General features: G+C 40.5%; 1 protein-coding gene across 5 annotated transcripts in view; it reads left to right on the top strand.

Moving 5' to 3' along the window:
* The window catches only part of ALG9 (ALG9 alpha-1,2-mannosyltransferase), a 94,344-nt gene extending 80,059 nt beyond the window's left edge, over positions 1–14,285 (top strand). For 4 of the 5 annotated variants that reach the window (XM_040976924.1, XM_040976921.1, XM_040976920.1 and 1 more), the window contains one exon: positions 13,867–14,095. In XM_040976924.1, the coding sequence (XP_040832858.1) occupies positions 13,867–13,990 (124 nt within the window). In that variant the 3' untranslated portion in view covers positions 13,991–14,095. Of the gene's footprint in view, positions 1–13,866; positions 14,096–14,280 lie in introns of those variants that run through there. The other variant, XM_040976922.1, reaches the window with a different exon arrangement.
* The last annotated feature ends 238 nt before the right edge of the window (positions 14,286–14,523 follow it).

The following is a 14,523-nucleotide window of genomic DNA, read 5'->3' as shown; positions in this document are numbered from 1 at the left end:
GAAAGAATTACCTAAGATTCTCATTGTTGGATTCAGGGAGAAGTGCCCATTGAGTAGGATCAAAATAATTATCTTGTTTAGGAGAATGGCAGCTCAGGTGTTCTCCTTAATTTTGAAAGGCAGAGAGAGCTCTCTGCTTAGAGGCCTTGAAACCCCAGATCCAATTAGCTTGAGCGAAGATCAGGCAGAAGATCTTAAGCATTTTCTAGTGTCCAGTTGCACATAGTAGCTACCCAGCCACATTCTCTTCTTTCCCAGTTTACCATGTCTAATTGGCTCATTTAATGAAGGTTTATTGAGACAGGCATTGGGCATAGTGTTTAGGATGCCTACATTCGATGCCAGGGTGCCTGGGTTTGATTTCTGGTTCTGCAGCTTACTACTTCCTGCTAAAGTGGACCCTGGAAACAGTGATGATGAATATCTACCACATCGACTGCATGTACTACTTGTGTGGATTGAGTTCCTAGCTCCCAGCTCCAGCCTGGCCCAGTCCTGGCTGTTGGCATAATAGGGAGTGAGCCTGTGGGTGATAGCTCAGTTTGTCTGTCTCTGCCTTTCAAATCAATACATACACACATGAATCTGTAAAAATTTTGAAAGGTTTATTAGACTCACAGGATATGAGTTCTAATTAAACTGATGGTATAACTTTTTAAACCTAGACACGTTTGTTGCCATGTGGTCATCTCACATTACATGCTTTCTAAAATAAGACAGGACTCTTTTCCTTTCTTTGAAGTGTGATATAATTGCTGCTTGTATAAAATAGCTCCCCAAGTGGGTGGATGTAATGCCTACTCTGAGGTTCCCTAGAGGGAGTAAAGGGGAAGTGTTGCAGTAAGTTATTAGCGCAGTGGTGAGTCCCTTTCCTTGTGCTCTGAGAGGACTAGCCACTGGAGTCTGATGGGCATAGCTCTTTAGAACGTTAGGGCTGGCCACCCTGAACAACAGGGCCTGCTTGCTGCTTCAGAGACAACTTGGGAGGCTTTGCTTTGCCACTCTCTGCCCATTGTTTCCTCCTTCAGTATAGGTTCCTGTTGTCTTGGTTAGTTTGCCTTCACCTGTGGTCTCAGTCATGAGATTTCATTCTGCCCTATTTTAGAGCATATTACACTTGTCTAACTGAATTTTAGACTGGTTTGACTAAGGCCAAAGACAACATGGGTAACTTCTGGCAGGATTACAAATCTTGTAAATGTATAGTCATAGGTGAAAACTAGACACAGAAAGTTACAGCAGTTCTCCATCAGTAAGGAGAGGTCTGTGCTATTAACAAGTGCTGCACAGGAGTCTCAGTGTCTACTGAACTTCTGCTCTGAAGGATTTTTGCTAAGGCTGTGCTTTTTTCGCCTTGAAGAAATAATGAGCTGTACTGCATAGTCTATAGCAACATATCCATTTTTGTAGGGCATTCTGATTGTTGGGAACCTTTGTCTTCCACAGCCTCTAACCCTAGCATAAGCAGAGCTCTTTCTTTCTGGAGTATACTAAGACCATGGGCATAATCAGCATAAGTGTCAGATGAGTTGGAGGCTTTTGTTCCAGTTACTGCTGTGTAACAAACTTAGTGGTGTGAAACAATAATAGTTTATTCCTTTCTCTTACGGAAGCTGATTTGGCTCAAGCAGTCAATTCTTACTCAGGATCCCTTATGCAGTGGCTGTCAGATGGTGTGGCCTGGGCTGGAGACACTTCAAAGGCTCCCTCACACACTTGTTTGGTGGTTGATGCTGGCTGTAGTCTCGATCTCAGCTGAGGCTGCTAGCCAGACCACCTGCATGTGGACTTACTTGGGTGGCTGACTTCCAAGGGTGAGCATCTTAAAAACTGTTTGTTGTTGTTGTTGTTGTTTTTTAATGACCTGGACTAGAAAGTCACACCATAGGATTTCACCTTAATTCTGTTGACGGGAACCATGCCACTTGAATGGCCCTTGCTCAAGGGTGGAGAGGTTAAAGAACTTATGGACACGAATTAAAGCTATCACAGCTCTTACTAAAAAATTTCTCTTTGAAGTCGATTTCTTAGAGAAGAGACATATGGTAAACAAAATGTTTCCATCTGCAGCTTCTGAGTACTTAGGTGGAAAGGGAGACCACCTCCCATGGCTGAATCTGGTCGCAGGCCAACAGTTGGGGATGCCTCAGCTGGTGTTCTGATCCTTTGGGTAAAATTAGTTCTCTCTCCTAAGCAGTAATTGAAGTGCTCAAGTATTTTCCTTGTGTGTCAATCACGATGGTGCTCATGGCTCCCTTGTTGCTGCCAAGGATAATTAGAAACAATGAGGAAGAAGGGATGGGAATGCTGCTTTATCAGCTGATTTGTTTCCTATGCTTTCTTTTTGATTGCTTTCACTTTTGTGCTTTTGGTTCTAATTCTCCAAATACTTTCTTGAGACCCTTTGTTTGTGACAGAGCTGCCCCAAGCTTGGTTTGGTTTCAAAGAAATTGGTGCTTCCTTTGCGCTTATTTATGTTTTTCAGCTCTGCTGTTATTTAATGGAAAATAATCTTTTCTTTTTTTTTTCATTTTTCATGAAGCTCAGGGAGTCTGCTTTTTATTGTGAAATTAGTTCTCCACAAGGAGACTGTTAAGACCATGCTGTAGACACCCAGGTTTGGAGAGCATACTTTGTGTTTAAGGACCACTGCTTTTAGCTAGCTTAGGACAAGCAGCTGACATCATTTGAAGTCTGTCTTCTGTTTCTTGAGAGTTCAAACCATATGTCATGTTGATTCTCACAACTTTAAACACATTAGAGGTCTCAGACAATACTTGTTATTTGCTGTCCTACCCAGATTTATGTTAAAGCAAAAAGGAAGAAACTGGTTTACCAGTTACAGTGCTGATTTATATGTCCCGTCATGTATCAGAATGTCTGGATTCAGCTCTTGGCTTTGGTTTCCGATTGCAGCTTCCTGCTAATGCACACTTTAGTAGGAAACAGTGATGGTGCAAGTAATTGGGTTCCTACCACCCACTGGGGAGAACTAGATTGCATTCCCCGCTCCAGTTTTGATCCAAGCTCTGGCCTCTCAGGTATTTGGGTATTGAACCAACAAAAGGGAATTTTGCTTCTCTCTTTTTCTTTATTCTCTCTCTCCCTGTCAAATCAACGAATCAATAATTATTTTTTTTTAAAATCCTTTAAAGTGAAATAGAATTTCTGCAGAAGCATTTGGTAATAAAGATGAGTAAGTTACTTTTTTTTTTCCATAAAGCTTGCTAGAATCGTCTACCTGATGAGGTCTCTAGTGCAGCCACTTTTTGTCACAAAGAAGTAGCCCATATGAGGGACCAGAGGACAGGAACAGAGCACTACTGGCTTCTTCCCCACAGGGATGGTAGGTGAAGCTTCTAGTACCTAAATATCTGAGTAGTGATCAGCAGGACAAAAGCTGGTGAAGAACATTGGCTCAGCAACCTTGGTGGGACTAGAGGTCGGAGTGGCCAGTTACCTAATAGCAGTTCTTTCTCAATTCTCTCATTCTGAACTCTGGGTAAAGGTAATTGACTGGTCAGGAGGTTGTAATGTTACGCCAGGTGTTAAGGCATCACGTCAGTAGGATATTCACATTCATCAGCTTCACAGTGCCATGATTCCAATTTGAATGTCAGTGGACTTCCTTATCGCTACATTTTGGAGGTTGCTCCAAATGGTCAAAACCAGGAACGTCATTCACTGAATGTCAAGGGTCTGTTGAACATGGCTACTGAAAAATAAAGCTTCTTACTGGCTGCAGTTTAATCATAATTCCATGAATTCTGTGTGAACTGGAGAGGTTACTTGACCCTTTGCAGCAGTATTTTCTTTACTAATATTGACACCTCCCCTATCTTGTTTGCACTGTACCATTCTGTGAAACACTGCTGCTCCCCTCTCCCTGAACACATGCTGGAAGCTCTCCATTTGCTGTGCTCCACTTGATGCTTTAGGACTTCATTGGGAAGAGAAGAATTTCATACCATTTCCTTTTCCTGGTGGATTATGAGCATTGCAGAGAAGGGGAAGAGGTAAACTAGATACCTAGATTTTAGAGTTAGGACATAGTGTTCATTCAGTCACAGGCTATTTATCACACATGTTCTGTGGCATTATTTCAGAAGCTGGGGCAGAAAATGGGTAGGCATGTGGTACAAACAACTGTTAAGACACTGCCATGAACTTCGGCATCCCTTATCAAAGGGCTTGGTGAAAAAGTCCTAGCCCCTCCACCTCTAATCCACCTTTGTGCTTATGTGTACCCTGGGAGGCAGCAATGATGGCTCAGATATTTGGGTCCACATAGAATATATGGATTGAATATTTAGTTCTTTTTTCTGGTCTATCCCTTAGTGTTGTGCAGATCTTTTGTGCATGATCCCGAAGATAAGGACCCTCTCTCTGCCTGTCTAACATTTAAACAATAATACTTTTATTTCTTCTATTTTATTTTTGATTTTATGACACAATTCCATAGGCTCTGAGATTCCCTTACATCTTCCCCAAATTCCCTCTCCCAAAACTGGTTTCTCCCTTATTGTTACGATAGTATATAGTCTTTTTTAAAAAAAAATTATTTATTTTTATTGGAAAGTCAGATATACAGAGAGGAGCGACAGAGAGGAAGATCTTCCATCCATTGATTCACTCCCCAAGTGGCCACAATGGCCAGAACTGAGCTGATCCAAAGCCAGGAGCTTCTGGGTCTCCCGTGCGGATGCAGAGTCCCAAGGCTTTGGGCTGTCCTCCACTGCTTTTCCAGGCCACAGGCAGGGAGCTGGGTGGAAAGCAGTGCTGCCGGGACATGAACTGACGCCCATATGGGATCCTGGAGTGTACAAGGTGAGAATTTAGCCGCTAGGCTACCTACCAGGTTCAATAATACGGTCTTTCATAAGCAGAGATAAGTCTTATCATTCTGCTGTTTAAGTGTATCCTGACATTGTGGGTTCAGTGTCAGACAGTCCAGTATCTGTTTATCAAGATATATCCAACAGTTTTATTGGGAGTCCATCTTTGACTTGGAAGTAGAGATGCATACTGCATTGTATCTTAACATCTGGATCTCTATTATTTTAGAAAGTTATTATACATTCCCTTAAATGAAACAATAATACTTTAAAAAATACTAGATAATGGGCCTGTAACAATAGCCTAATGGCTAAATTCCTCACCTTGCATGTTCAGGGATGCCATATGGATGCTGGTTCATTTCCTGGCTGTTCCACTTCCATTCCAGCACCTTGCTTGTGGTCAGGGAAAGCAGTAGAGGATGGCCCTAAGTCTTGGGACCTTGTATCTGCATGGGAGTCCCGGAAAAAAGTCCTGGCTCCTGGCTTTGAAGCTCCAGCCGTTGTAGCCATTTGGACAGTAAATGAACGGATAGAAGATCTTTCTCTGTGTCTTTCCTTTCTGTAAATCTGACTTTGCAATAAAACAAATAAAAGATCTTTAAGAAATATATCAGATAATAAACTAGAGATACAGCAATCAGACACAGTTCTGTCTTCAGGGACTGACATTTTAGTGGAGTGTGAAATACAGTGTATTGCTCCTGTGTCCACTCCCTTTTGTGAAAGAGATTAAAAGTTACCTCTGCATTAGTCATTGACCTTTATTTAGAGTAATAGTCACCCCATTTCCTATTAGTGACTATTAAGTAGTAGTCACCATCTTGTTTTATACCAGTTTTTTGAGCCATTCTTAAATTTCTTTGTATGGTACTCACTGTGGTTGATTATGATCATCTTCAGGGAATTCTGAAATGGTATAGAAAGTTCTGTTGTGCAGTGAGAGTTGTGGAAATTTTGAAATGTGAGTAGTAAAAGAGAGAAAGCCCCAGCTGGAAGGAGATCTGGAGAAAGACTTAGATTACAGGTTTACTGGGGATGTTAATGTTTGAAAGGATGGTTGGGATGGGGCTAGATAGAAAGATAAAAATAGAAAAGAAAGCCTCAACCCTAGAATGTTTCCTTTTTAAAATAAAAAATTGACCCAGCATTTCCATTTGTGCCTGCTGAACTGGTGACATAGGGACTGGCAGCTAGTCTCCCATTGACGTCAGCAGGAGCCGATTGAAATCTCCACAGCGGAATGCTCTCTGGCCCTGATAAATGGGGCTGGTCATTGAATTAAAAAACATTCTGAGCCGCTAGCTAATTATGTTGTTCCGGCAGTGGGCAGTCGCTTTGTGCAGGTCTGCTTCATCCTTGAATCGCTTGGATGACTTTCTTGCTGGGAGGGGAAATATTTCAGTTCCCATGATAAAAGCATGCATTTCACATCTCCCCAGGTTATGATGCTGTGTGCTTCCCCAAGGCGGCACTTGGTGGCTCACTTCAGTACAGCCATTGTTGTGTGTATTGTTCTGTTCTGTTCCGGTTTGTGATTCAGTCTGGTCTTTGTTTCCATGTGTGTTCACACATTATTTCAACATTCACCTTGCCCTTTTTGCTCTTTCACACACAGGAAATACCCAGTTTGATTTCCTTTTTCCTAGCAGCAATAACACAAATTCAAAATGCTCCAGTTAAGCTTAACATATTGAAACTGTTTATGGTCAAGAAATTAATCAAGAACAGCAGCTATAACATTATAAATGAATAATGAAAGCCAGTTCTTTTGATTAACAAATATGTACATATATATCATATATATAAATCTTCCCATCCTAGCTCTAAGGTGAGAAGGAGCCTGGCAGTATATTAGCAGTTTCCTTACTTCATCTTCTAGAAGAAATCAGTGACCTTGTGTGTTAAACATGGCTAACACTTAAGAAAAAAAGAAAAAGTTAAAAATTATAATCAGAATATACAAGGGGGAGGGAGACTCATCTTCCAAAAAGCGTTATTCCAGTTCTCTCCGATGAGAGATTCTTGTAGCTTTTCTTTGTATTTATGCCTACCTTTTACATATTTTGTGGCCCATCTTACCAGAAAATGCTTTCATGCTTCCAGAGCACACTATTTAGAAAAAGGAACTCATTATTTGATGCAGAATTTCTTAACGATTATACACTGACAGATCATAGCAGAGTCAGATGTTTCCTGGATCTCTTGAAGTAGCTAAGCCTGTGTTTATCCTTAGCAAGATGATTATTCCAAATCATGAACCCAGTTGGACTTGAAATTTGTCATTCAGATGAAGTACTCTTTTCTTGTTCATTTTTGGAATGCAGGCATTTAACCTGTCACTTGGTGTGGTGCTCAGTCACTTGTGATTGACTTAAACTCACATTTAAGATGAATTAAACTCACATGTCATTTGTAATAAAATTCCCTTGCTCCCTTTATTAGTCTGTTTGTCCTTTACATATTCATGTTCCAGCATTTAGCATAGGCCAGACACATATTGATAAATAAAATAAATTTGACTCCTGGAATCTGAATGTGGGAGGGGAGATAACAAACAAGTTAGCCAACAAATGATTATAGACTGTGTCAGGCGTAAGGAAGAAACACACAAGTGTCCTGAGAAAATGAGGGAAGTGGAACCCAGGGTTTCCTACGATGATTGGAAAACGTCTGAAAGAAGGTGGACCTTAAGCCAGGACGTGAAAAATGACATAGACTCAGTCCTGTAAAGATAGGCTGCACAACCTCTCCCGACCACGGGAATAGCATACGCAAAAAAAGGAATTGTGTTTTTAAAGAAAAGAACTGCAAGGAGACTAATGAATGTAGTTGGACTAGAGAGGGCCAGGAGGAAAATGGTACAAGGTGAGGTATAAGACAAGCAAGCAACGACTTTGGGGTCATGGCAACTTTGGAACTTGTTCAGTCCATCCTTAGTGACTGCTGAGTGAACAGAGCATTTAAACTGAGATACCTATGGATTTGCTTATGGCTGGGCAAGTTATTTTTCATGCTTACCATAGCTTGGAATATTAGGTGGGTAAAATGAAATGAAATATGTTAAATGGTTCTTCCATACTCAGGTATCCCTCAGCATTGGACTTCTCTGTGGATTATTTGTTGTTACTTTGAACTTGTTAGTGAACTATTTATATTTAGTGCAGGCTAAATTTGATTATGTATCATTTGTATTGTTTTTCCCAACCGCAATAAGCCTTTTGAGAAGAGACTGATTCCTTAAGAATTAATTTTGTCCTTTACTTTTGAGGAGCTTGAGATTTCCCTTTTTAAAAACAAGTATCAGGGGTGGGTGTTAATCACAACTGTTAAGATGCTGCCCACATCCCTTATGGAGTGTCCAGGTTTGAGTCTCCACTCCACTTCTGATCACTGACCCTGGGAGAAGATGATGAAGGCTCAGGTAATTGGGTCCTGCCTCCCAAGTGGGAAACTAGGTTGGTGTTCCAGTTTCTGGCTTCCACCTAGCCTAGCCCAGACCATTGAGGCATTTGGGAAGTGAGCCAGCTGGTAGAAGCTTGCCCTTTCGTTCTCTCTCTCTGCCATTGCAATAAATTGAAAATAATTACAAAACCCAATGAAAACATGTCCTAATTTTTAAAAGTTATTTTAAGTAGTATAGTTCACATAATTTTTTGTGTGTCTGACATTAGTTATTATAACAAATGGAAAGGAAAGCAGCTTGTTTGCAAAAGAAGAAACTAAGATGATATAAAGTACAAAATGAAAATCTGCTATATCACAGAATTACGTAATTTTTGTTTTGATAATATTAAAATTGCCTTCCCAAGTAGCTATAAGTTTATACTTTTCACTAGCAGTATTTTTTCCTGATTCCTCACTGGTATTTAATACCTTCAAGACTTTTCAGCTTTTGCAAATTCGATTTTTGGAAATTGTGTGTAATTTTGTATATTCGTAATTACAGAAAGACTGGCCTTCATTTTTTATTTGAACTTTTTAACATTTGAGAGGTAAATATGTGTGTGTGTATATGAATAGCCAGAATTTATCTGGATAGTTACTTATTTTTAAATGTGCTTAAATATAGTGAGAGAGCGCGCATTTGCTCTCACATCTGCTGGTTCTCTCCTCCAAATACCAGCATCAGGTGGCACTGGGAACGCAGTCTAGGTCTCCAGTGTAGACTCCAGTTGTTTGAGCCATCACTTCCGCCTCTAATGGTCTGCACTGTTGGGAGCTGAATAACAGGAGCCACAGGTACTATCAAACCCAGGTACCCTGATGTGGAACACGAATGGTGTCTTAACTGGTATGTTAGCTACTGGGATGAACATTTCTTATTTTTATTGACCATTGCCTCTCTCCTCTCTATTCAAATCCTTTGTCATTTTTGCTGATGGAATATTCATCATCATAATGAAAACAAGACCAATTTTTATAGTCTATATGGTGCTCCTTTGTTATATTTATTAGAAATATTTTGACCGGGCCTGGTGTGGTAGCCTAATGGCTAATGTCTTCGCCTTGCACATGTTGGGATCCCATATGAGTGCTGGTTTGTGTCCCAGGTGCTTCACTTTCCATGCAGCTTCCTGCCTGTGGCTTGGAAAAACGGTCAACGATAGCCCCATAGCCTTGGGACCCTGCATCCAAGTGGAAGACCTGGAAGAAGCTCCTGGCTCCAGGCTTCAGTTTGGCTCAGCCATTGTGGCAGCTTGTAGAGTGAATCATTGGATGGAAGATCTTCCTCTCTGTCTCTCCTTCTTTCTGTAAATCTGACTTTCCAATAAAAATAAATTTTTAAAAAGCTTATTTTTGATTCAGTCAGTGTCTTACATTTTACGTTTGTTGACCACAACGGCTGGAGCTGTGCCGATCTGAAGCCAGGAGCCAGGAACTTCCTCCAGGTCTCCCACATGGGTGCAGGGTTCTAAGGCTTTGGGCCATCCTCAACTGTTCTCCCAGGCCACAAGCAGGGAGCTGGATGGGAAGCAAGGCTGCCGGGATTAGTACTGGCACCCATATAGGATCCTGGTGCATGCAAGGCAAGGACTTTGGCCACTAGGCCACTGTGCTGGGCCCCTCAGCCTGCTTTTAAAAAATTTTTATTATTATTTTCCATGACATAGTTTTATAAGTGTAAGGATTTCTCCCTTTGTCCCTCCCCAAGCTTCCCTCCCACCGTTTTCCCCATTATTATAGTATAGACCATAGTAATAGTTACTTACAAGTTTTATCATTTTGATATTTGAGTACATCCTGGTATTGTAGGTACAGGCAATGGTAGAAAATCTAGTATTGTACTGACAAGGCATATTTAACTTTTTCACTGGGAGTCCTCTTATTGGGAATAGTGATGTCTGCTCCAATGGATCTTTGCTTCCTGGTACCGTAGTCTCCATTGTGCAGTTCTTACATATTTGTCTACTTAAATATCAGCTTGCCTTTTGCAATAAGACCAGTCAGTATTTTTGGTGATATATACTTTTTTTTTTTTCAGAAAACCCAAGTTTTTCTGAATTCTTCATTTGAACTTCATTCATTCATTTGAACTCTTACCATGATCTGTCAGCATGTCATGCAAGTAGTCATCAACAATTAGTCTCAATCCAATGAACCCTTTTTTTTAAAAAAAAAAGATTTATTTATTTTTATTGGAAAGTCAGATATACAGAGAGGAGGAGAGACAGAGAGGAAGATCTTCCATCCGATGATTCACTCCCCAAGTGAGCGCAACGACGGATCCGAAGCCAAGAGACAGGAACCTCTTCCAGGTCTCCCACAGGGTGCATGGTCCCAAGGCTTTGGGCAGTCCTTGATTGCTTTCCCAGGCCACAAGCAGGAAGCTGGATGGGAAGTGGAGCTGCCGGGATTAGAACCAGCGCCCATATGGGATCCTGGTGCATGCAAGGCAAGGACTTTAGTCACTAGGCCACGTCGCTGGGCCCCAATGAACCCTTTTGTTATATTTTTCAGCTTGTGAATAATTAATAAAAATAACAAAAGAGTAGTGAGGAAGTTTAAATTGAAAATGTGATAATTAAATGTATTAACCTAACTTATTTATCCCACATTCCCTTGATTGGGGGAACACTGATTTCTGAATTTCAGATACATTGCTGGTAGATTCTTGCTTCTTATTACTTTTGTTTCTTGGATTTGTGTCATAAAAATGCAGTTCTCGAATTGTTTCTTGAAACCTTTGGTTCATAATTTTATGTAAGAGGACAGCTGTTTCCATTTCTCCATAACTCAACAAGTTTCATTTTTAGATTTATAATTTAGAATGATCATTTGATGAGTTGTTTCTTTTATCATCTGTATTTTCCTAGGTATCCTTTATATCTGCCTTTAGTACTTTCCACTTACAAACTATCAAAATTTGGCCACAAGTATTATAAAAAAATGAAAGCATAGCATTGCTTTTCTGTAGCAACACATGATGGTTTAGATTGTTATTGTAAAATGCTTAAAATCTTCCTATTGAATATATAACTAGATAAGAATATTTTACTCTCCTTTGTCCTTAGAAATTTGTGTATTGCATTACTATATGTAGATCAGGGTCTGAAATTGTGCTTGTGTGATCAACTTAATATGACTAGTCTGGAGTGCTTGTTTGTCTCTGCATCTTCTGGTTTATCTAAATTGAGAATGTCTTCCTTTCTGAATTATTCTGTTCTCATTGCCATCATGGGAGGGAATTTAAGCATTGTAGATTCTGAGCTATGTTCAACAAAGCAGCCATATAGGATCCCAGTGTGTGCAAGGCAAGGACTTTAGCCACTGGGCTACTTCACTGGGGCTTTTCTTCTACTTTTAAAATAAGTTCAATTTAATTTTCTTCTTTGAAAGACTAAAGGGAATATAATTATGAACTACCAATCCTCTTAAATAGTCAAGAATTGCTCCAAAAAGAACGTGAAAACCTAAAATTGAATTTAATGGACCCTGATGATATACCAAGAGGCTGAGACGACTAGAAATGTATAATGATTATATTCAAGTTCTATTATGGTGTCAAGTAGAGCGTGAATGACACTGCATTTATTTTAGCTCTTCTCTACTGCCCTTAAGCTTGCAGGCATTTGTTCCAACTTGTATCTTTCTGCTCCGACCTTCACTTTATCTGGGCTGTATGGACAAAAAGAGTTAAATGAACCTCTGTTTGAGCTTGTGATGTTTCTTCTTGTTTGTTAGCGGGAGCCCTGCTTTATGGCATGTCTCGCTCCTGTAAGTTCCTCTTCTCTATCAAAGCCCTTGAGCTGTTAGCCGTTGAAGAGAAGTGTGTCTCTACTGAGCATAGGGCACTGCCAGTGTTCCAACTAGGAAGCGTTTGCAAGAGGTGTGTATGCCAAGCATGATATCGTTGTGTGCAGGCATTGTAGGAGTGTGCCAAGCCCAGGGATAAACTGCCAGTACAAATGCCACGTTGACATGACATTTACAAATCTGGAATTTGGAAAAGGATTGACAGTGGCACACCCCTTAGCTACCTCATTTAGGATAGCAGTAACTGGGCCAACTTTTGATTTTCAGACTCAGAAAAGCATAGGAAGTAATATATGGAGTTTAAAACTATCCCTGCATCTTCTCCCAGAAAATTATCTATCTAAATGGTTTGTTCTGGGGATGCAGGGTAAATTATGATAATTAAGCAATGAAAATTCTGAAATCCAAATTGGAATGAGGGCTTCATCATTTATTCTTTAGCACCCATTGTGTTATTTAATCTGTGTGATTCCCAAGCCCATTTTCATCATAGGGCTATCTAGTGGATTAAATAATAGATTCCTTAAAAACCTGTTTTTTTAAAGTGAAAAATTTAGGCTTTCAGTTCTCATATTTCCTTCTTAGGTAGATAGATGTTCATTTGCTAGGATGTGTTGCCACAGCATGAACTTGTGTGTAGAAGTGCGCATTCCTGGAACAGCATGTGCAGGCACACAGACACAGCTTCTTCACTTCTCTAGGTCCAGGGCATTTGAAGAGTGTGCATGTCTAAGAGAAACAGTTTAGATGTTAAAATTTTCATTTGGGGAATGCTGGACTGTCTAGCATTGTCTGTACCAGCAATGTCAGGCACACTTAAAAGAATGATGTACTTATGACTGCTTATGAAGGACTATACTATTGTAATAATATGGGTGAAAATCAGTTAGGGGAAGGGAATTTGGGGAGGAGGTAGGTAAATCCCAGACCCTATGGAATTGTCTCATAAAATTCCAAATTAAAAAAAAAAAGTGTTTTTAGGCCCAGTGCGATAGCCTATATCCTCACCTTGCATCTGCTAGGACTCCAGATGGGCAGTGGTTTGTATTCTGGCTGCTCCACTTGCCATCCAGCTCCCTGCTTGTTGCCTGGGAGAGCAGTAGAGGATGGGCCAAAGCCTTGGGACCCTGCACATGCACGGGAGACCTTGACTTCTGGGTTCGGATTGACTTACCTTTGGCTATTGTACCACTTGGGGAGTAAATCAGTGAATGGAAGATCTTTCTCTATTTCCTCCTTTCTGTATATCTACCTTTTCAATAAAAAAATAATAAATTTTAAAAATTTTAAAAGAATTTCATTTCTTATGACTATACCATTATGATACTATGAGGGGGAAGTAGCAGAAGGGAAAAATGGGGAGGGAGGTAGGGAAGGTGTGGGAAGGAATCCCTATACCTCCAAAATTGTATCATGGAAAATAATAGTTGTAATAAAAATGATAATACATTGAAAGAGAAATTTCATTTCTTTAGTTAGCAGTCTTTGATTGGCCTGGAACCTTTCTATGGCATGTTCTAATAAATAAAGACCTATAGCTGCTCTGAAGGATTTGCAGACTAGTGCCCATTAAGTAGATTCTGTTCTGACTTGGGGACGAAGATACTTGTTCTTGAGCAAGCCTTGTTAAGCTTCTCTGTGCTACCTGTTGTATAACATAATCCTTACCACCGCATTTTATTTCCTTTTATACTATGTTCAGTACTGCTTTGCTAAGGTAAATTCTTCCGAACGGTAACATTCTTTTTTTTGTCTTTCCTCCCATGTTTTTCAGGTCTTCAAAGCTGCTGCGGGCGTTCTATGTCCCCTTCTTGTCAGATCAATATACAGTGTATGCAAACTACACCATCCTAAAACGCCGGAAAGCAAAACAAACCAGGAAGAAAAGTGGAGGTTAGCAACACACCCAAAGGACGCCTGTCTTGTTAACCAGTGGTTCCTCGAACATGACTCCCTCCAAGTTATTGCCTGTACCATTTGTAATAAATATTATCTGACATGAACACCAGAATCTGGGTGCTTGGAGCTAGTCACGGTCTGTTTCAAAGTCTAATCAAAGTCACGTTTACTTCTTGCCTTGTCTCTGTGCTGCATGTAAACTTTTCACAGCTAAGCAGAGAAAGGCCCCTGTGCTGGGTAGGTACTGCTGTATATCTCACAGTTTTTCTTCTGTTCAATTACTTATTAGACTGAAGATGAGCAGAACCAACTTACAAGAAGAACTGAGAACTCCTGGATGGGATGGCTGTGTTCAGCTGTTCTCCACACTCTGGCTTGGCATCTGAGAATGTACAAGGCTCTCTCAGCCCATATGGGCTTCTCCACCAAAGCTGCTTGGCAGCTCCTAGCAGACCTGCTTATTCCAATCCTAGTGCTGAAAATGAGCACAACCTCATTGCCAACCCACATGTCTTTTTCCCCTCCAGTAAGA

The sequence above is a fragment of the Ochotona curzoniae genome, unplaced genomic scaffold (assembly GCF_017591425.1).
Source record: "Ochotona curzoniae isolate NIBS_2020 unplaced genomic scaffold, NIBS_Ocur_1.0 contig_2723, whole genome shotgun sequence".
NCBI lineage: Eukaryota > Metazoa > Chordata > Mammalia > Lagomorpha > Ochotonidae > Ochotona > Ochotona curzoniae.
Note: the sequence above shows the minus strand (reverse complement) of the source record. Positions and strands in the feature narration are given on the sequence as shown.